This window comes from Nuphar pumila, chromosome 8, assembly GCF_984573655.1.
Source record: "Nuphar pumila chromosome 8, dmNupPumi1.hap1.1, whole genome shotgun sequence".
In the NCBI taxonomy this organism is placed as follows: Eukaryota; Viridiplantae; Streptophyta; class Magnoliopsida; order Nymphaeales; family Nymphaeaceae; genus Nuphar; species Nuphar pumila.
The window spans coordinates 24023642-24045165 of NC_143256.1; the positions used below are offsets into that span (position 1 = coordinate 24023642).

Consider the following 21524-nt stretch of genomic DNA (forward strand, 5'->3'; position numbering starts at 1 on the left):
GGTTGCGCTCGCCTGTCTGGCAGTGCTCGGTTGAAGAATGGACTGCTTCTTGATGACAGTGGGGAACAAGTGGAAGAGGGAGAGGGAGTGGGAAACGAAAGAGAGCCCGAAGAAGAGGCAGAGAGAACACATTTAGGGTAGTTTAAATGCAACACCCCAAAACCTTGAACTTGTAACTTTTTATGAAAAATTTGAAAACTTTGTAATCAATTATTTTTATGGCAGTTCAGCCAAAAATAGTGTTTAAAATAACAAGTCAATGGACTGACTTTGAGCGCATTACTGGTGAATTTTTCATTATACAACGGATTTGTATGTCTATACAATCATTGAAACCATATAGATTCAAAATAATGTTTTTAATAATTAAAATTGACACAAAAGTCAAAATTTCAAAGAAACCATTATACCAAATTATAGAATGTCTTCAAAAGTGAGACATTAGAGAAAGTAGGATCTTAATATCATCACGCCATCGCTTGTCGTACTGGTCTAATCATCACTTGTATCTCATAAAATGAGTCAGACTTATAAAACATCTGGTAGATGCATAAATATCAAAATTCAAAACAAAACTAACATATATGTTGTTCCTTTCATGATCTGTAATTCAGAATAAGTAAAATGAACATGATAATCTTGTTTCGATATTACTGTCTTGAGGGTACAGACAAGAGAAACGTAGAAACAACTGAGACTGCTTAGGATTTTGTTATTCTATTTATTTTGATACTCCGAACAACTAGTTGAGTTCGCTTCTAAAAGAACAGACAGTGACCGAAAGAGAATTTTTCAGAGAGATACATGGTAAGGGATGCATCCAAACTTTTGCAGAAGTCTATGAGATCTGCCACTCAGGATAATTTTTTATAGCTTTGTCCCCTAACTCCGATGACCAGGGACACCGAGTCAATTGCTACTCGAGAAACGTAGTTGTTAACAATCTATCCATCAAAGTTTTTGTATCATCACATCTCCTTCCTTGACGGATCCAAAGAGATGAATGAGTATGTTAGGTTCTATTTTTAACTGACGCCTCATTCTACATGCTCTAGTCTTTCAAACCAAATCGAGCATCTTGCCTATGAAGACGAATCATCACCATTTATGTAATTTTTTTTTAATCATCACGCATTTTCACACTACGAGGCTTTCGTAAACCCCTCATCTAATCATCGTAGTACTAACATATCATGCATGTCTGATAGTACCACTACGATGAGAGGGATATCCATTTCTCAGAAAGAAACTCCCACATCATTTAAAATTTCCAAAGAATATCTGAGTCATTTCGGATACCAAAATGAAGAAATGAACGTACGTACCACTTAGGGCTATGTAGTCGAAGCTTTTCTGCTACGCAGGTTTAAAGGAAAGACTTAGTTGCGAATACATAAACGTCAAATACTTGTTTTTGTGTTTCGAAACAGTGAATAATACGAGCTTGAAAAGTCGCATGTAAAATCTTTTTAAAAATGAAGACTTGACGAGGATGCGCAAGTCTGTGTTTTTAAATGCAATCCTAATATAAAGTAGGTAGGAGTACGCAAAACAGCATACTTAACAAAGTAATTATATATATATAATACATTTATATTAAAGCATAAGCATATGCGCATTACATTACAATGACAGTAAATAACATAAAACAATGCATGATGTGCGAAACCACACATCGAGCTAAATAAATTGCGTAAGCAATGCGTGATATATGAAACCATATATCGGCTAAATAAATTGCATAAGAGATGCACGATGTACGAAATCGTACATCGGCTAAATAAATTGCGTAAGCAATGCATGATGTACAAAACCGTATAACAGATAAATAAATTATGTAATAGTCGCTTGCGCACATTACAACCTATGTCACATGGGTGCGAGTGCGGGTACAGGTGCAGCTCAATTTCAAAAATTTTGGACATGGGAACACGGGTATATATATGTATATATATTTTTAAAAAAATATATCTAAAGATTGTGTTGTTGCATAGTCTGCTAAATACTGTGCAACTGTACAATCTTTCTTCTAAAGACAGACTGTACAGTTGCACAGTATATATATTTTTAAAAAAATATATAAAAGATAAAAAAATAGTTTTTATACATTTTTGTCCTACAAAATGGACATAAATAGACTCGATTAAAGTTGACTGAGTCCAAAATATGGACGAACTCGGTCCAGGTGTGTTGATCGAGTTCGATACTTGTTCACCAAGTTTGACACTTGTTGACCGAGTCTGCCTCGTGTCCAAAGCCACACCCGTGTTGGGGTGCGTCGCCTCCAAAGCCGAGTTCGTGTGACATAGATTATTGTAGAGCGGCAAAGTAAATGACATAATTTAAATAGATAAAAATACACAAAATTACATTCTTAAGTTAAAAGCATATATATATATATATATATAAGTTAGAAGTATTCTGTTATTTGTTCTGGTATGTAACTTTCTCCTACCTTAGAGATGGTTAAACTCGCTGACGGTTCTGAGCGTAGGTTTTTAAAAGGTTATGCTTTGGTAAGCGTGTCTCATCCATTGAGTCGGTGTGCAACGCTAAGAAGATTATGTTGTGCTACATAAAGGATAATATTAAAATCTTATCGTGACAATGATTGCATCATAGGGGTCAAACTTGAATCCAATTCGAGCTGACCGGACCAAGCCGGGCTCGGTGCAAGAAGTTGAGCTTGATCACCGAGCATGAAAAAAGCCATTTTGGTTCGGTAAGGAACCGTGTTGATTAGGCTTGACCAAGCTGGACTCAGTTTGACCAAGCTTGACTCAATTTGATCGAGTCGGGCTCAGTAACACAAAAATGGATGAAGCTGAGTTCGACCTTTGTCAAACTCAGCTTTGTTGAGCCAAGTAAGAGGCAACCCAACATTTCCTCTTGACAAAGCTGGGCTCGGTTTAAGAACGAGCCAGGCTCATGAACCGAGCTAGGCTCGGTGTTAGTTGGGCTCAGCTGGACTGCGCTTGACCAGGTTGAAGGCGGGGACCGAGCTGGGCTCGTTATTGATATCGGGCTCAACTCAGCCGGGCCTACCCAGTGAGGCTAGGCCACTACCGTAGGCACTGTCCAGCCCACAGCTGAGCAAGCCATAACCGAGCTAGGCTCGCTTCCTGGGGAAGAGGGAAAGCAAAGGTGGGTGCTGCAGGGGCGAACCCCCCCCCAAAACCAAAAAATGGCTAGCCCGCAAGCGCACCCGCTAAGGCACAGCTGCTTCAGCACAACCGCTAAAGCCCCAACAGGGCATCAAGAAGGAGAAACCCCAGAGTCATCCTCAAAATCAAGCACATAGCAAAGAGAAACACCAACACTTCAGCACCCTCTCACGTGCTCTTCCATGGGAAACCAAAACCAAGGACGAGCAATCTTCAACCCACAAAATCATGAACATAGCCACACAGATTTTGACACTTGGAAAAGAACAAATTTTTTTTCCAAGTTAGGATGACGTGGAGGAAAGGCTTACCCAGCAGCCATCTCAGCAGCCTTGCTGACACTTGAATCGCACAATGCTTTCATCTCATTACCATCACCCACCTCAATAGTCTCAACAGTCTTTCCCTTGTCGGGATCCAAGCTGCTATCCTCATTTTCAGTATTTAAAGTGAATCATTTTAACCTGCTTGAGCTTCCCATCATAAAAAGCCTTCTGCTCAGATGGCAATTTTGCCATCTTACGGTTAAAGAGAAGCGTGTGATGATTGGATAAGACTTCTAGTTCCTGACGTGACACATTTAATCACCTGAATGCTTCAAGAAGCAACAGGGCATGAGGTTCAATCAATAAAAATGCTTATCTCCAGCTGCTCTGGACCACCATATATGTAAAAGCATCGATCAAATGAAACGTCCTCAGAGAATTGCTCTTCGTCGTTATGCTGCTCAGTCTCCTTAGGATCCTTCTCGACTTCAATGCCAGTTTCATCAATCAGTAAGTCTATTGTCTCCTTGCCAACAAACTCTAGCACTTGCATTCCCTTTGCAGTAAAAGCTTTACCAGTCTGATACAAACAAGAGCACATTTAGCCAATTTCATATGATAAACAAGCATGATAATGGCAAAAACGAATACCTCTATTCGAGATGGTGCAAGGGAAGTAGCATTTACAGGCAGACCACCATGTAGAATTGAATCAGCAAGGTTTGCAGAGGAAGTCTCAAGCCTGGAAAAAAAATTAACCCAATCACTACCAAAAAACAGGAAATCATAAAAAAAATTACGACACAAAATTATTCCCGCTGCTAAAATTGAGAAACTGTCATTATCAATTAAATAAATACTACCACTTAAAATAAAAAGCAATTTATAGTATATATTATCAAAAATTTGATGTTTATCAGTCACTGCAGGCCGATATAAGATCGTGTAGATAAAAGAAAATAGCACAAATAAATCATGTTTGCAGCCAGCTCAGGTTCCTTTCCATGTTTTTGGCAAAACTAAAGTTATGATCCTGGAAATTTTTCTAAAAGGGCATTCTTGCCCATTTAACAAAATAAAAATGACCACATGGGCTTAGCACCTCATTTTTGAGATTTTTTAGTCTCATATGTATCATGTTGGCAAAATCTATCCTCAATATTCTCAATTATAAATAGACTCCTTGAGGGTCTCTCTTCTCAACAAGTTGGAGATTGAGAAATTGAGAGAATCAAAGAAATTCTCTTTCTCTTCTCTTCTCCTAGATCTCTCTTTCCTTCTCTCTCCTCTCTTGGTGGTTGAAGTGAAGAAGGAAAAAAAATCTCTCCAGCCCAAGGTAGGTCCTCTCTTTCCTTTTTTCTAATTTTTTTTTTTCTTTCGTTTTCTCAAAATCATCCTCTTTTTCTTCTCTTCTTTCTTGTATTTTTTTAAATTTCGTGTAATAGCAATGTAGATCTAGTTTAATTCTATTTATAATGTGCATTTTTATTTTAGCCATTTAGAATTAGGATTTGATCTTCAATAGATCAAACTCTACATTCTATGGGCCATTTTAATTTTAATTTATGCCCCCAATGCTCTTAATTTCATTTTAGATGCTTTTATTTATGTTTTTACATCATTTTCATTATCATCAATGACCTAAAATGATAGATCTCATGTTTTGAACATTGAATCAATGCAATTTTGAGATTCTATTCCATTCAATTGTGTTGAGATGATATTTTCAATTCTGATCCGTTTTTGCCTTCACCATTTTGCATATAATTAGGTCTTATCTTAATTTGATTTTTTTACCGTATCTTTATTAGTATATTTTTTGGATTCATACCAAAAATCAAATCCGAATCCGAGTTGGATCTAAAACATTTTTTTTAAACCCACGAGTATTACATTAAATAATAGTGATGTTGTTGGGTGGGAAACAAAAGAGTGATAGAAGAAGAGGGAGATGGAAAATTGTTTAGGGTAGTTTAAATAACAATGATGTTGGTCGTTGGATCTAAATGATACGTGCCAAGTTTTTGGTTTTGTTTTATTTTTAAATTCTGATTTTATAGATGTGATTTATGTAGTTGATTTATCGAGATCAACACATGGCTGGGTTTTTTATAAGGTTCAAAAAATTAATAGTCTAAAATCTTTAGAAATATTTGAGGCTCCCATATCATATTTTCTTCATTGAAAACACATAATTCAAGTTCTCATAAATCGACTATGTTCAACACATTTATGGGGTCAGAATTGCAAAAAACCACCTAAAGAGCTGAAAAATCCATTTAACATGTATCATTAAGTATCAATTTTGCACCTACCCATTTCTCTATGAGAGTAATGGGTAGATGCAAAATGATAAGTACTTAACAAGGTTTTTGTTTTATTTTTAAATTATGACCGTAGAAATGTCATCTGTGTATTTGATTTTATAGAGATCAGTTCTTGAAGTGTTCGATTATGATACACTAACAAATGCTTTTTTGATACTGGATTTTGTATCCATATGGATGTTGACCTGCGATTAGTATGATCTGACACTAAAGATGTGTTTGTTAGTGTCACAAAAAGTAGGCTGCTTTTTTGCGAAAACACATGCATCGAAGGAATTTGCGTTTCTGCAAGGCCCACAGTGACATTACAGACAGTGGAATTCAGGGCCCACAGTGACATTACAAATAGTGGAATCCACCGTTTCTGCGAAAAACCATCGACGGCCGTGCCAAAATTCCACGGATTCCTTGGGGAGTCGTTTCCACGAAAGGGATTCCGTGACATGCAAACGCCCTCCTAGGCAGCTTACAAAGTTTATTTCTATTTTTTTTTTCTAACCACCAAAGCAAGCAGTTAAATGCAGTTCCTTGCTAGTCAACTATGGGAGTCGGCAATGACTTCAATACTCGCTGTTTGCGTCAATTTTAAAGTATCGAGTCCAAAGTATCTAGCTTTCCATTTTATTGTAGTAGGTCCGATTCAGTTCAGCATTTTAAGTCAGGTCTGGAGTTTATCTGACTCAAATGCATTTTTTATGTGTAAATAGCTTGTTTTGTTTTGTTTTTTCCTCAATCCAGCATTATCTATCATTCTCGGATCTGATTCAGATTCATATCCAGATTTGGATTTGCATTTTACATTTCAGATTTAGATTTGGATCTCACAGGATTCAGCCTGAATCTGACCCGTTTGCAGCCTTAACTGCATACAATGAGCGGTCGTGGCCATTCTAAATGATAAAGGGCATCGGGTTTTCATGTTATGCACAACAACAACAACAAAAAAAAACAATATGACAACTATGAGAAATAGGGCCCCCCTTAAATCAAACATGTTAAATGGGGTTTTTTTGTATTTTTTTTTTTTTTTGCAATTTATGAGGAATCCACACATCACATTTAGAGCCTCAAAATTTTATAAAAATTTTGGACCGTTGATTTTTTCAAACGTTATAAAAACCCACCATGTATTGAAATCTAACACTTCATGAGCGCAGCCTTATAAAATCAACTACACAGAGATCACACATGGGCTGTCTTAACACGTACGTTACTCTAGCAACTAGTATCATTGAAAATTCCAGCTCCTGGCAATCTGCAGAGAGTATTTTGAGGTGGTATCAAAAACACAAATTTTTTTTTTTATGTTTTTGAAATCACCACCGTTTTGGTAAAAAGAAATCACCACCGTCCGTTGACTTCATTACTCTCAATTCATTGTACAAATAGTGGGGCCCACCGGGCCACTGTTTGTGGGCGGTTCGCACTCCATCAAAGAGGTGGGCCCGGTCTGGCTGCTTAAATTGAGTGGTACGCTCCTCTCATGGAACCTATGAAAGGAAGAAGCTCCTGCCTTTCCCTTATTGGCATAATCATCAAGCCAAAAATAGCTCATCTTCATCCATCCCAAATGGGTTCTCGCAGGGGCCTCACCAACCATATGTCAGACGACGAGGTGTGCGAGCTCACCATGCAGTTGGTGTGCTCTTCCGTGCTGCCCATGACCCTCAAGGCTGCCATAGAGTTGGAGCTCTTTGAGATCATGGCCAAAGCTGGGGAGGGAGCCCAGCTCACTACTGCCGAGATAGCTGCCCAGCTGCCCACCAAAAACCCAGATGCACCCACCATGCTGGATCGGATCCTCCAGTTCTTAGCCGGACATTCAATGCTCACGTGCTCCTCCTCGACCACCCCAGGAGGCAAAGTCCAAAGGTTCTCTCTCTCTCTCTCTCTCTCTCTCTCTCTTTCTCTCTCTCTCTCTCTCTCTCTCTCTCTCTATATATATATATATATTAAGTCCCATTTCTCATTCTGACCTATTTTGCCCCATAGGTTTTAAGTGTTTTATGATAGATCTGAACTGTTACATGTGTTTTAGCATGCTCGATTTAGTGGAAAACGATTATTGGATCATGCTTTTTTGATAAATAAAAAAAACATATTTTTGAGCCAGAAAAAATTGATACCTTCATAGCCATTGATTTTAGATCACAAAAAAAAACTGTATACAAGTCAGATTTCGGCGATACAAAAGTCTGTTCCCTCTAAACAAAACCTATAGACGTGAGAAAAAATACTTAAAATTATGATTTTTGAAAGGGCCTACTAGACCTAACCAAAAAAGGGAGCCTAAGAAACGCATATATATATATATAGTAATGATACAGTGCTCCCTGAGCACCTACTCCTTCATCTATGCCATTGAATTATTTTCAATCCAACGGTTTAAATGAGATTTAAATTTGTATAGCTTTTCATCTTTAATGGCTTTCAATAAGTAAATGAAAGAGGGGGTGGAGGCATTAATTTCAACTATTTTTCTTTATTAATACCTTTTGAAAACTAAACGAAGGAGGCATGAGTGGTGGTGTGAGTGGATTTCAAAAATTTTCTTTATTATTTTTCTCTCTCTCATAGTTTTCAACTTTGTCATCATGCATCGATGTCCATTATTGAGAGAGAGAGAGAGAGAGCATTCATCCATTTCATCATCCATCATGCATTGATGCCATGCTTTCATGCATCCATTCCATCATCCATCATTCATAATGCATTCATGCCATGCTTCCATGTCTACAATCCAATCATGCATTCGTGCCTGTGTATCCATTTATAAAATATGAAAGAGGAAGAGACACAAAAATCATGTTTTCTAGAAATTTAAGAAAAAGTCAGTTGATAAACATGGATGCATGCATGTCCATTATCCATCCATTTTATGCATTCATTGTCATTCAACCACATGATTCATGTCTACTTATGGATGAGAGAGAGAGGAACTCATTCAGATACTCCTCTCATTGATTTCACCTTTGAAAACCGCCACTCCTACCTCATTTAATTGTTTGAAAATAGTTTATAAAGGAAAGCCCTTAAAATTTAAACCTTATCTAAACCGTTGGATTATCATTACTAATATATATATATTGTTGGAATATCATGATGCAAGTTGTTTTGACCCAATCTGGCCTCATAGATGTGTTCAACACATAGTGACAAACGTTCTAAACGACAATTTCTCGTTTTTCAAAAACTCGTGAGAAATTAAATTTTTTTCTTAAATCTCTCATTTTTTTTGGCAAAATCTTGGCAATAAAAAAATAAATTAAAAAATAAAAAATTTATTTTTTAAAAGAAAATATTAATAAAATTTATTTAATAATAAAAGTACACTTTTTTCGCGATAAATAGCCGTTTAAAACGTAAATATCACGTTTAAATCACAATATTTATGTTTTTTCATAAATCTCATGATATTTTGAAAATCTCGCAAGAAATTCCCGTTTTAAACTTTTAGGCAATTTCTCACGATATTATCGCGAGATTTTCATAAATCTCGCGATATTTGTCACTATGGTTCAGCATGCTCAATTTAATAGCACGAGCTGTGTCTAAGAAAAAAAGTGGGGCACATCGCATTCCAGGCCATATATAGCAGTTGCATCCAAGGCATCATGTTGGGTTGGGAAAAACCTAACCCATTCAATGCCCCAACAATGACCATAGGGTAAAGAAGTATGCCCATGGAGGCGTGGTCCATGCCCATGTGCTCAACTCGTACTCACTAACAAATGTGGACCTTTACTTATGTGTTATCCGATGGAATGAATAGGCGATACGGTCTGGGTCCTCCATGCAAATTCTTGCTCCGAGACCAAGATGGTGTATCTCTCAGCCCTCTGCTCCTAGTGGTCCAGGACAAGGTGTACATGGAGAGTTGGTATTACCTTAAGGATGCAGTGCTGGAGGGTGGTATCCCATTCAACAAAGCCTATGGCATGGGCTGCTTTGAGTACCATCGCACGGATTCACGGTTCAATGAGATATTCAACAAGGGTATGCACCATCACTCAACCATGGTCATGAAGAAGATCCTAGAAAACTACACTGGGTTCCAGGGTCTCCAATCCTTGGTTGACGTTGGGGGAGGGACAGGAGCCAACTTGAGCCTCATTACAGCCAAGTACCCACAAATCAAGGCCATCAATTTCGACATGCCGCATGTCATCCATGATGCGCCGCAGTTCCCTGGTAAGTTTAGATTCAATAAATGTGTGGATTATGACAAATAGAAGGGAGAGCTTTCTCTTTCTTGAGAAGTTGCATTCTTGCAATATTGACAAAAACAATCGAAGGTGGTGATGAACAGTCACAACTGAGAAAGTAGTTGTGATTGTTGGTGGCAAGCTCAATCTTGTGACCAACTTTCACAAGACTCAAGGCAAAAACAATCACAACTTATAAAAATCACAGGGCATTGCAAACATGCCCTAAGAATAATAATTGATATAAATACATTACGAAATTTGCACCACCATCACAAGTGTCAACATTGTGATTTTCGATGGATTAAAAAATCTTGTGATAAACCAACGGGGGCTCTGAATGTTTGGTAGGAGCAGCTAGTGCACGTCACCTTGTGTTGGGATGTTGCAGGTTCAAAACCCAATGGTATAGTTGTTTAACTGGTAGGGGTATGCCTAACCCTAGCTTGCCTTTCAAAAAAAAATGTTGTGATAAAGTAATTTTTTTTCTTATCAGTGCATATAAGTTTATAAAAAGTTTGAAAAAAAAATCACAATTTTGCTGGGTTATCATAAAATTCTTTTTAAATTATCAAATAAAGTATCAATATTTTCAAAATATATATCGCTGAAATTTGGTCATGTGTGTGTACTCCTTTTCCCCATATCTCGACTGAGAATGCTGGGGAAAGATAGAACTGGTATTCCAATAGTACGAACTTGGGGTGGACATCCAGCTCAAATGGACCGATCAAGTTGGATAAGGTAATTAAAAGGCCCCTCTCAACATCTTATTATGTGCTAAAAGATCCAAAGTCATTAGGCTATTTACATGTAAATGTAAATCTCGTAAGTTTGTAAGTGTAGAGAAATGAGCATATAAGTGTACCAATCCAGTCTAGTCTCAATCTGGTCTCAATGTTTTAAGATGATTGATCCATTTCTGTTCCTAAACCTTGCGGAGTCGTAGTCCAGTGTTGAGGGTTCGCCCCCACTTTTAATGAGGCAGCCCCTCCTTTTAATAGGGGCAGCCATTATAAGGTGTTCTGCCCCGAGCACTACATCTGCTCCCAACCTTGCCTCTCTTTTCCCTCTCACTTTGCTAATCTACGCTCATTAAAATATTGGTATATCAGCTATCTCTATGATGATTATCAAGATGCTTTTGTGCTCTTGTTGCAGGAATAGAACATGTTGGCGGCGATATGTTTTCCAGTGTACCAAGCGGAGAAGCCATCTTCATGAAGGTTTGTTTCTTATAAATCTATCATTGGGTATTTCCATGGTCTAGAAACTTTCAAGTTAGCATATGGCACAGGCTGAAAATTAAAATGATCCCACCTGAAACTCTTATAACTTTGGAAATCTCTATTTCGAAAACCAAAAAAGGAATCTTCCAATGGTTTCCTACTGTAACTTTCTTACGAAATTCTTCTCCCGTTTGGGATGGCCACTGTCATAAATCTCGTTCTCAGCAAAATCTTTGTGAGGTAAAACCTCACAATATTTTGAAAAATCTGGCTTTCTCAAGAAAATCTTGGCACATAAAAATTATACAAATGTATATATATATATATATATAATATACAAATGTATAAAATATATAAAAGCATAAATATAAATTTGCACGACAAATCTCAAGTAGGAGTGCACATTGGGTGAGCCTAGCATGGACACGGGCTTCATAAGCTTGGCTTGTCCAAAATACAAAAGGCTCAAGCTCATCAGCTTGAGCTTGAGCCGAGCTTTGCTCCATTGGAGCCTGAGCTAAGCTTGATGCCTTTCCCTTATGGTTGTCTTTTTTGACTTTTGTTTAAGCAATATGATAAATTAAGTAGGGCTCGTTTGTTTAGTTCCCTTTTCAAAACCCTACCAGCTCACCCTTCTTAAACAGTGATAGGTGGTGAGAAAAACTAGGGTTCACTTGTACTAGCATGACACTTTCCCAGTATGATAATTTGACGTTTGTTTCATTCATAGTGAAAAATGATTATATTGGGATTGCCAGTTCAACACTTTCCTTTTAAAGTTGCATGAAACAAGCCTAGTACTATGAGATCAATGGGGGCCTCCAGGCTTAATCAAGCCTGGCTTGTTTACAGTGACAAGCCTGGGCTTGATGCACCGGTTCAGCTCACTTGTTCTATCGAATAAGCCCTAGCTAGACATGACCAAGTTGAGCCCGGGCTTACACGGCCTGATGTGCTTCCCTAATTTCAAGTATGTTAACCAACAAATAAGCTCTGAAGGCTCAATCATGCAGTGGATTCTTCATGACTGGGGAGATGACCATTGCTTGAAACTGTTGGAGAACTGCTGGAATGCTCTGCCAGAGAACGGCAAGGTGATTGTCATGGAGATGATTGTGCCGGAGATGGTAGGCAACAGTTTCACTACATCGAACGTATTTGAGCTTGACCTCTTAATGATGACACTGAATTCTGGTGGGAAGGAGAGGACAGAGATGGAGTTTGAGGCTTTGGCAAAGGCTGCTAGGTTCGTCGGTATCAAACCCATATGCCGTGCTTACAATTTCTGGGTCATTGAATTCTACAAGAAAAACAACATAGATAATGTCAAATGAACTATTTAAGCAACAAGGTTTTCCCTTGGAGTAAGTGAAATAATGCAAAACTCTCTCCTTAAATAAGAGGGCCTTGGTAATGGAACACAAGCGAGGATATAAAGGAGAGAGGAAATAAAGATATATGTCTTTGGAGCTTAGCAGTCTTTCAAGCATGTTGTAGCAATGTATGGGGAATAACTAGTTTTAGTGTATGTGCAATAATTCGCTTGCAGCCTAATCATTCTGCCACCGTACTTGGAATAATATTAGAACTAAATCTGTGGTACACTGTAGCATGCTCATAGATGCCTCATAAAAATGGAAAATGATTGTAATATACGCTAAATGACCTCTAATTTTTTAATATATAGTGAGTGGTAGCTGCCTACCACTTCCTTGGTGAGATGCTGGTGGATTCTCACATGCTAAAAGACAAAAGAACTTTAGCAGCCTGTTGAATTGCTGCTAAAGGTTTTTTAATCTTTAGCGGCAGTTTTGCTAATATTAGGCACAAGGCCCTTTACCTAACATGTCCTAACATTCGCAAATACACTACGACATCCACAACCATGAATTGCAAAGGTCTTCAAAATGTGTAAGCTACTTTTACTAAAATCACATAAGGGGCATCAGTCGGAGTTCGAAAATGTGTGAGGACATTCGCAAATGTGAGAGTATTTAGTTAAAAAGATGTGCACATTTTAGGGACCTTCGCAGCTCATGGTTGTGAATGCCCCCAAAATGTGTGAGCCTCCTTTTAATAAAATCATAAAGGGGCACAAGCAAGAGGTTATTCACAAATGTGTGAGAGAAAATTCACATATTTATGAGAAATTTTGCATATTTTAGAGAAAATTTACATATTTGGATATTTGAGAGGAAGTTTGCATATCCGGAAGAAATTCGCTTGTGTGAAGGTTTAAAAGATCTTTTTACAGTAAAAATTATGAATTTGGACATCAGGTGGATTTGAAAAATGCATTATTTGTATCATACAATACAATTATTTTTCGTATAAAAAATACCTCAAAACTAACATGACCGAGTACCACACACCCATAAAGTATAGGGGAACTAATATTATATATATATATTTTTTATTTATATAATATATATATATATAGAGAGAGAAATGGGTAGGTGCCTCACACTTTTCGTGCCTACCGAGCTTGGTTAGGTTTTTTGTTGTTTTTCAAAAATCTGACCCTATAGATGTGTTATGCATGATCGATTTGCTAGAAAATCGCACTTGGATCATGTTTTTTTGAGAAAAAAGATGATTTTTTAAGCGTTGAATATTTTTTTAATTGTAGATCATTGATTCTTGAATCTTATTACAACCTAACTTGGTGTTGGAATCAGACGATCCAAAAGTCGATTCACACAAAATCAATCATGTAGATCACATCTGTATGGTCAGATTTTAGAAAAAATAGAAACAATCTTTCCAAAGCTCGATAAGCACAAAAAGTGCCAGGCCTCTCTCTCTCTCTCTCTCTCTCTCTCTCTCTCTCTCTCTCTCTCTATATATATATATATATATATATATATATATATATATATATAGTTGAGCGCAGTGTAATGGCTGACAGCAAAATATAGGATGAAACATCGCACGAGCAGTTGCATTGCGTGTAAGGAAAAAACACTTTTAGTGGCCATCTTTGACCGGCACTAAAAACCTATTTTTCGCCCAAGTCTTTAGTGGTGGTCAAGACAATGCTAAATCATAATTCTATGCAAAAAAATGGATGCCATTGATCATGTAGGCGATCAGTTGTGCTCTTGCATTTGACGTAACAATGGACAAAATGTAGTTCACTGTTACTCCCATGCATGTGATATATGTATGTATGTATGTATGTATGTATATATATATATATATATATATATATATATATATATAGAGAGAGAGAGAGAGAGAGAGAGAGAGAGAGAGATGTAATGAATGTGTAACTTTGCTTTGTAACTGACAAGAGTCTACCTAACCCCAGCTTGCCAATCAAAAAAAGAAAGAAAAAAACTGAGAATCCATGTCTGATATATAATACAGATTGATTGATCTAATTATTAGACACATGTTTCGGCATTGATCCTAGAACTAGAATAGAGAGAGTACAATCAACGATAACAACAAGAATTGCATGACGACAATGGTAATAGTAGTAATTATTAGTAATGATAGGGTGCTCCGAAAGCACCTATTCCCACCCATAGTGACAAATATCATGAGATTTATGAAAATCTCACGATAATATCTCAAAAAATATTTTAAAAGTTTAAAACGGCAATTTGTCACGAGATTTACAAAATCTTGCGATTTTCTTCGTTTGTGACAATATCTCACAAAAATATTATGATATATCGGCACAGTGTTTGCCGCAAGTAAATCATATTTTTTTTGACAAAAATTTAATTTATAAATCTCATTTTTTTACAAATAGGTTACAACTTACAAACTTAAAGGGTTCTCTTTGCACTCAGCCAAGCCAAGCCTTAACCTAAGTCCTCTTCTTCCTCCCTAGGGTTTCTGGCATGAAGGGGTTCTGGGCCTTCGACTTGAAACTGTGAGAGCAAAGGTGTAACACCTTGATTCAGGACCTTTAGAGTCTAGGTCCGGTTGATATTACTTCTCATAGGAAAAGTATACAGAGTTCACACAGAGAAAATATGACTATTTTTTTTTAATAGACTCAATTTTTTTAACAAGGTTCATCATTCATAACATACAAAAAAAAAGATTACATGAATGTTCAATGACAAAAAATAAAACTAACAAATAACTTTGTTGTACAATCAAAGTAACTCATCACGTCCTACCTGCACTAGTGTACTTGGAACCTACAATTGTAATTATATAGGGGGGTGAGTCTATAACTCAATAAATAATATTTATAAGCAATAAATGACTTTAACTTACAACTATAGTAGGCTCTAAGCCCCTGATCTGAATTTAGTTTTCAACCCACCACATGAAGTTTGTATATTTTAAATTCTCTCTTTAACTCTCTCAATCTAACACTCACTTATAGCATACTATAACACTAGGTCGGATATATTGATCATAGTCGTTTATGAGCGTAAAAACCCTTGTAGAATACCATAATTCTATATTGTTGGCCAACTATAAGAAAAACGCTACTTAGCGATGAAAATTTATGATAGATTTTTTCTGTCGCAAATTTGCGACGGATTTGCGAGAGAAAACTATCTGTCGCTAACATTCGAAATATTTGCGAAATTAGCGATGAAAAAAAAATCCATCACAAATCTGTCGTTTATTTGCGAGTTTAGCGATGGATTTGCGATGAAAAATATCCGTCGCAAACTCTCTCGCAACTTAGTGAGGGATGAGCGACATAATTTTTTCATCGCTACTTAACGACGAATTTACGACAGCTTCTTTCCGTCGCTAATTTTTTATTTATTACTCATCTAGGGCGTACACTTTTTTCACCTCCTTTATACTTTTCCCCCCTTTCACTGTACGCAGTCGCCTCCTTTCACGATAGGGTTAGGTCGATGGCGGAGAGGGCGAGGGAAGGGATGGAAGTGACGACGTCGCCATTGACATTCTCTGCGTCAACGTCGGTGATTGATCGGAGGTACGAAGAGGCGGAGTACCCTTTTCTGCGAGGCTTCGGATTCCTGGGCGTTCGCCTTCTACCTTCCCTCATGTAGTGTTGTTGGGTTAGGGTTTATAGGATATGATAGTGAAACGGATGCGTCTGTGAGATGAGATGGTGACAAAGATGAATGATTTCTGCGAGCATCGCGGTCCGTCTGCGACTTACGTCGCCCTCGTTGTGGGTTTTATGGTCATTTCCTATTTTGGTGTATCACTGGCGTCCGCGGCTGCAGCCAATCCCGACGTTTGCCCGGCCGCCCAAACGCTCACTGACGCCGTCATCTTTGTGAGCCAATGCCCATTTCTTTCCCTTGCCACACCACTGGAGGTACTGTCTTTCTTTTTTTCTTCCTTCCTTCGTTCTCTCTTCCGCTCTCTCGATTATCTACATTTGTTTTTCGTTGTGATTCAATTTGTTGATCCAGATTAGATTAGGCTAATCCCTTTTGTTGTTCCCCCTTGGAATTGTGTTTTCTTGCTTAATTTTAAAGAGCTGGGGGAAATCCCCCTTCCATTTTTAAAAATACACTTTGTTCTTAAGCATGGTGCTGAGAAAACTGGTAATGTACAGTGCTGAGAAAACTGCTTAATCTTCGATTTCTTGTTTAAGTACTTGAAGGGATATGACACAAAAGAAAACTTTGATAAGTTCAGTGGTGTGTCTTTGAGACGTTTAGGGCGTTTACTTTCAAATGCTCGATGGGTAGGTCTTCTTAGTTAAAAAATTTATACTGTTGGTATCTGCATATATCTTTGGTTAATGTTTTATTCATATTTTGATTAGCTTCAGTCTATGTTAATATGTTTTATTTCTCTGGTTTACTTCTATGGTGATTATTGATGACCATGATCTGAATTTTAAATGACTTTCCATCCTAGATGATTGTGTTGAGGCTGAAACTTTTGAGGCAAATGGTTGCAAATCCTTGTTTTTCCTTATTAACTGTTGTTTATGTCCTTTTGCAGTGTTTTATTCTCTTATGTTTGTAGGACTTATGATCGGTCATTTTGATAATTATGCTTGTCGTATGACATTTGTCTTTTGTTAGAAAAATTATTAGAAAGACCATTAATCAGAGAAACACACAAAGACAACAAATACCATAGTGGCAAAAAAAAAATATTGGCAGAGTGGCAACTTTGACAACTACGATGGACCTTATGTGAAGCAATTCTGGCAATGCACTCGAAAGAGATTCTAATGTGTTCAAAGTGTTTTCTTGCTTTCTTTCTGGTTTTACTAAGTGGGTATGTGATTTTTTTAATTAATTTTTTGTTATCTTGAAGTTTCTTGATTGGCGTTTGTTCTTTATTTATTTTTTCTGTTTTTCATCGCTTCTTTTGATAAATAGTTAAATACCCATGTTGTCGTTTTACTCTTTTTGTAGTTTCATTTTGCTTACTAAAACATTTATTTTCTAAATTAAATAGACTTGGAAATACATTTTTTTGCATCGTCTCTGGCTTTTTATAAATTGGGTTGTAATTTTTCTTCTTAGTTTTTTGCTTCTTAAAAACTATGGAACAAATATGTTGATTTTTTGCGATCGTGGAGTTTCTTGGTCGACTTGTGGTTCTTTTATTTTTTATTTACTAAAGAGAGTTCGTGTTGGTGATTGCGTTTTCTCAAGTGGTGAATCTGAGCATTTTTTTTATTTTGTTGACTTTTCACAAATGTTATCAAGAGGTAGTTCTTGATTGGGTCTTGAGAAAGTGTTATAAATGGATCCCCACGTTCTGATTGTTTTCTGTTTTTTTTTGCCTTGTGGGATTTCATTAAGTTTCTAGAGTTGATGTGATAATTCATACTCATCCTTGAAGTGATTGGAGTTATGGCATCTTAACCAAAAATAAACAAATCGAAGAAGGTTCTTTTGGCTCTTGAGCATGCAGATTCTTTTTCTCTTTTTCACTGTAAGAGCCATGATATTTCTGAGAAAATTTTCATATGTGATGTGCTTCAGTGTTGGTAAATTTTTGTATTATTGAGAGAATTCATCGTAATTTGTGCTTATATAGCTATACGAGGTCCTAAATCACGTAATTTTGATTTACGAGGCGAATCAGGGCAAACCATGATGAATCAAGCTTCGATATCCCTAGACTAGATTTATAATATATCAAATTTGTTATTCTCCGAATTCGGAACCTAAACGAGGAAAATACCTTGTTATTTTATGTAAATTGGCAAAAAAGGGTACGTCGATAAAATACGGGTCGTAGCAAGGACAAAATTTATTGGATTTGGAAACCTAAGTAAATGATTTTAACACTTAGGTTATATTTTATGAAAAATAAGTTTGAAATAAAACATTTGGATTATTAAAAACCTAGCTTTTAATTAAGAAAGAAATTAGGTTTTTTAAAATGAGTAAAATGCAATTTTACAAAACCTAAGTGAGGTTTTTCAAAAAGGTTTAAAAGAAAGCTTGTTTTTGGAATTATTAGGAAGTGGTTAGAATGGGGCCCACGTGAGCATGAGCTTAGACCATGCTACCATGATGGGTGTTTCAAAAAAATAATAATAATAAATACATATATAGATTAATGAGTCTTTTAGAAAAAAAAAGAGAGAGTCAAAATGGACTTTTACAATAAAACAAGTGAAGGTTTTTTAAAATATTGGAAAAGAAGGTTTGATTTGGAAATTTGAGGAAGTGGGTGGCATGAGGCCATGTGAGCATGGGCTCAGCCCATGCTACTTCAAAAAAAAAAAATTGAATTTTCAAATGGCTTTTGAAAGGTCAAAAAGTAGAAGACATGAGTCCTTGATTTAAGGAGACCTTAAGGGGATTAGGTAGCATTATTGGAAGGGAGTGGTTGAAGAGTTGTTGGCCATTAAGTGGGCCCTTTCTAAGTCAACCTAGAGAGAGATTTGAAGACGGGGGGGGGGGGGGGGCGTGAGGATGGAGGACCCTCCATCCTCCCCACTCAATTCCAACCATTCAAGGTGGTTTTAAATTTGGGGAAAAGTGGAAGGGGTCCAATGGTTGGCCCTCCTCTTCCCTTTTCTTTCTCTCTCCTCCCTTCCCTTCTCTCTTCTTTCTCTCCCCTCTCACTTGGCTGAACTTTTTGTGAGGGTGTGTAAGGTGCGGTGAAGCCCCAGCCCAAGCAAGCAACTCTCCTCCACCTTCAATCCGGAAGACCCCAAGGTGAAGAGCATCCACCTTATGTATTCATTTTTTTTTTGGAAAATCCATGTAGCATGAGGGGTAAGGTTGAATCAGTTTTTCTTTTGATTCATGTGGTTCATAGGGGTTCTAAATGAATGGGATGTCACTCTATCATGTACACACACACACCGGGTTAGTTTGCACGAAATGGGTTTCCCTTTGTATTTTCGTATTTCTGGAACGTCGGAGAAGCCTCTGATAAAATGGTTGTATCTCACTGGATACCGGTCGGATCGGGGTGTTCTTGGACATTTCAAAAAGCTTAGATGAATATCTTCGACTTTGCAGTTGACTACTTTCCCTGGTTCAGTCGCAAGGTCTTCAAAAAAAACCCGTCATTGGCAGACAACTAGGTTTCGTCAGCAGTCCAGAAATGTCCCGAATGGTGTCCGGTATTTCTGCAATATCTCCCAGACCCTAGCACAGATTTCTGACTTCTTTGTTTCTGTGTAAAGCTAACGAGTAGCTCCACACATCTCATGTTTGGTATTTTAGCCGAAATGATGCGTAAGTATCCCGGAAATGGCATCCTTTTAGTTGCTGCCTAGATGTATATATATATATATATATATATATATATATATATATATATATATATATATATATATATATATTGTTATTTCTTTTCCGCCACAAAGCGTTGCAACCTCCTCATTTAGTATGGTGGTCTGACCCACCTAGGGGTTCAGACCCACCCGGGGTGTTTCCCCCAACCAATTGGAAAAGAGAACCACATGGGTCGCCCCACCTACTTCGGTAACCGGGTGCACGCTGCACTCGGGCCACCTCCGCCTTGGCGCACCCTCCAGCTTGTGCAACCGGCGTCCTAGCAGGCTGCAGCTTGCTGGTCCGAGCCTTGGACCCAAGGCTGCATCCCACCTAGACCCAGCAGGGTCTGGCCCAGCATGGACCAGACCAGCTGGTCGTTAGGCCCAGCTCACCCCTAGGCGATGCCCTAGGCGCACCCTTAGGTGCATGCTACGGGTGGCCTGCCGGCTCAAGCACTGAGCCGCGAGCTGCTGCTCGTAGTTGACCCCGGTCTGATCACATGGATCAGACCAGGGGTAGGAGCAGAGGATGACGAGGTCTGGTTCATCGAACCAGACCTCTTTTCCCATTGTCTTCACCAATGAATGGCACAACAACCGGCGCCGGGTGCTAAGTGCACTCGGGCGGCTTAGCTAGCCACCTTGTGGCTCAGGTTCGAACTGCACCTCGCTGTAGTTTTTGGGATGAGCATAGTGGGCTCAAGCTCGAGGTTATGACAGGCCAAATGGGCCTGGTATGAGGGCCCGAAACACCGGCCTCTGCAGCTTCTGTTTCGCCGCCACCCAAAATGCACGATAAGCGAGTAAGAAAAAAAAGACGTAACGACAAAAAGGGAATATTTTTGCGAGTTGTGTGCACTGTCCAGGAGCCCCTTGTTGTACCCTTGGCACTGACTGTGCAAGGTACGGGACCGCATTATGACCTAACGAGCCACGGTTAGAGTTTTGGACTCATCAACACTTCGTTTGCCGCTTTGGATTTGCCTAGCGTGTGGTCGGTCCGAGGTGACCACCATGGCTTTCGCTGCCCTCGCTTTGGTAGTATTAAAGTAAGGAGTGTGGTAAGCAGCACGCTGCCCACGTGTCTATACATGATTCCTACGTGTTAGGTTTTTTGATTGCTTCATCAAAAACTATCATTTTGGCATTTTTGAGTTCTGCGAGTGAGATGACACATTCTGGATGTGCTAATGTAATTCCCATATGCATGGGATTACGCTTAACTTTATTCCCAACACTCGTGGGGGTTGTCATCATGGATTCCCTAAGTGAATGGTCTCGCTATGTGTAATAAGCCGACGTATAACGTTTGAAATATGCATACTTAGAAAATTCGTATTCAAAGCTTTGGAAACTCGTTTCACATGTGATCGTGATTGAATATGTATTTTGAGCCTCGTATCACTCAAAAACATTGAAATGTGCCTTTTCGAAAATATGTATTCATATTATTGCTTTCATTTTGGTATTTGTGCGAAAAGTGGGAAAATGTGTGGCTTATGCACGTTGGCACATCCTGACACATTGTATTGTTTAGTGTGTACCTCGTATGATACACTATTGTCTCATGCTTGAGACATTAGAAAATGCACCAAAGGTGTGCTATACACTTGATACGACACATGAATGAAACTAAACACCATATGGGTATTGGCATAGAACCCGTGG

General features: G+C 38.1%; 1 protein-coding gene across 1 annotated transcript; it reads left to right on the forward strand.

Annotated features, from left to right (window-relative positions):
• The first annotated feature begins 7327 nt into the window (after window positions 1–7327).
• Window positions 7328–12663, forward strand: LOC149829805 (caffeic acid 3-O-methyltransferase-like). The gene is made up of 4 exons (XM_090016097.1): window positions 7328–7629; window positions 9530–9948; window positions 11124–11188; window positions 12205–12663. The coding sequence occupies exons 1-4, from the start codon at window positions 7328–7330 to the stop codon at window positions 12523–12525; spliced, it is 1107 nt and encodes a 368-aa protein (XP_089872223.1). The 3' UTR covers window positions 12526–12663.
• Window positions 12664–21524: the final 8861 nt, after the last annotated feature.

Excerpts from the sequence above, each read along its gene's own strand:
- LOC149829805 (XM_090016097.1), top strand. The coding sequence starts at position 7,328 with ATGGGTTCTCGCAGGGGCCTCACCAACCATATGTCAGACGACGAGGTG. Across the intron at positions 7,630-9,529 it reads CCAGGAGGCAAAGTCCAAAG|GCGATACGGTCTGGGTCCTC; the intron begins GTTCTCTCTCTC and ends TGGAATGAATAG. Across the intron at positions 11,189-12,204 it reads GAGAAGCCATCTTCATGAAG|TGGATTCTTCATGACTGGGG; the intron begins GTTTGTTTCTTA and ends TCAATCATGCAG.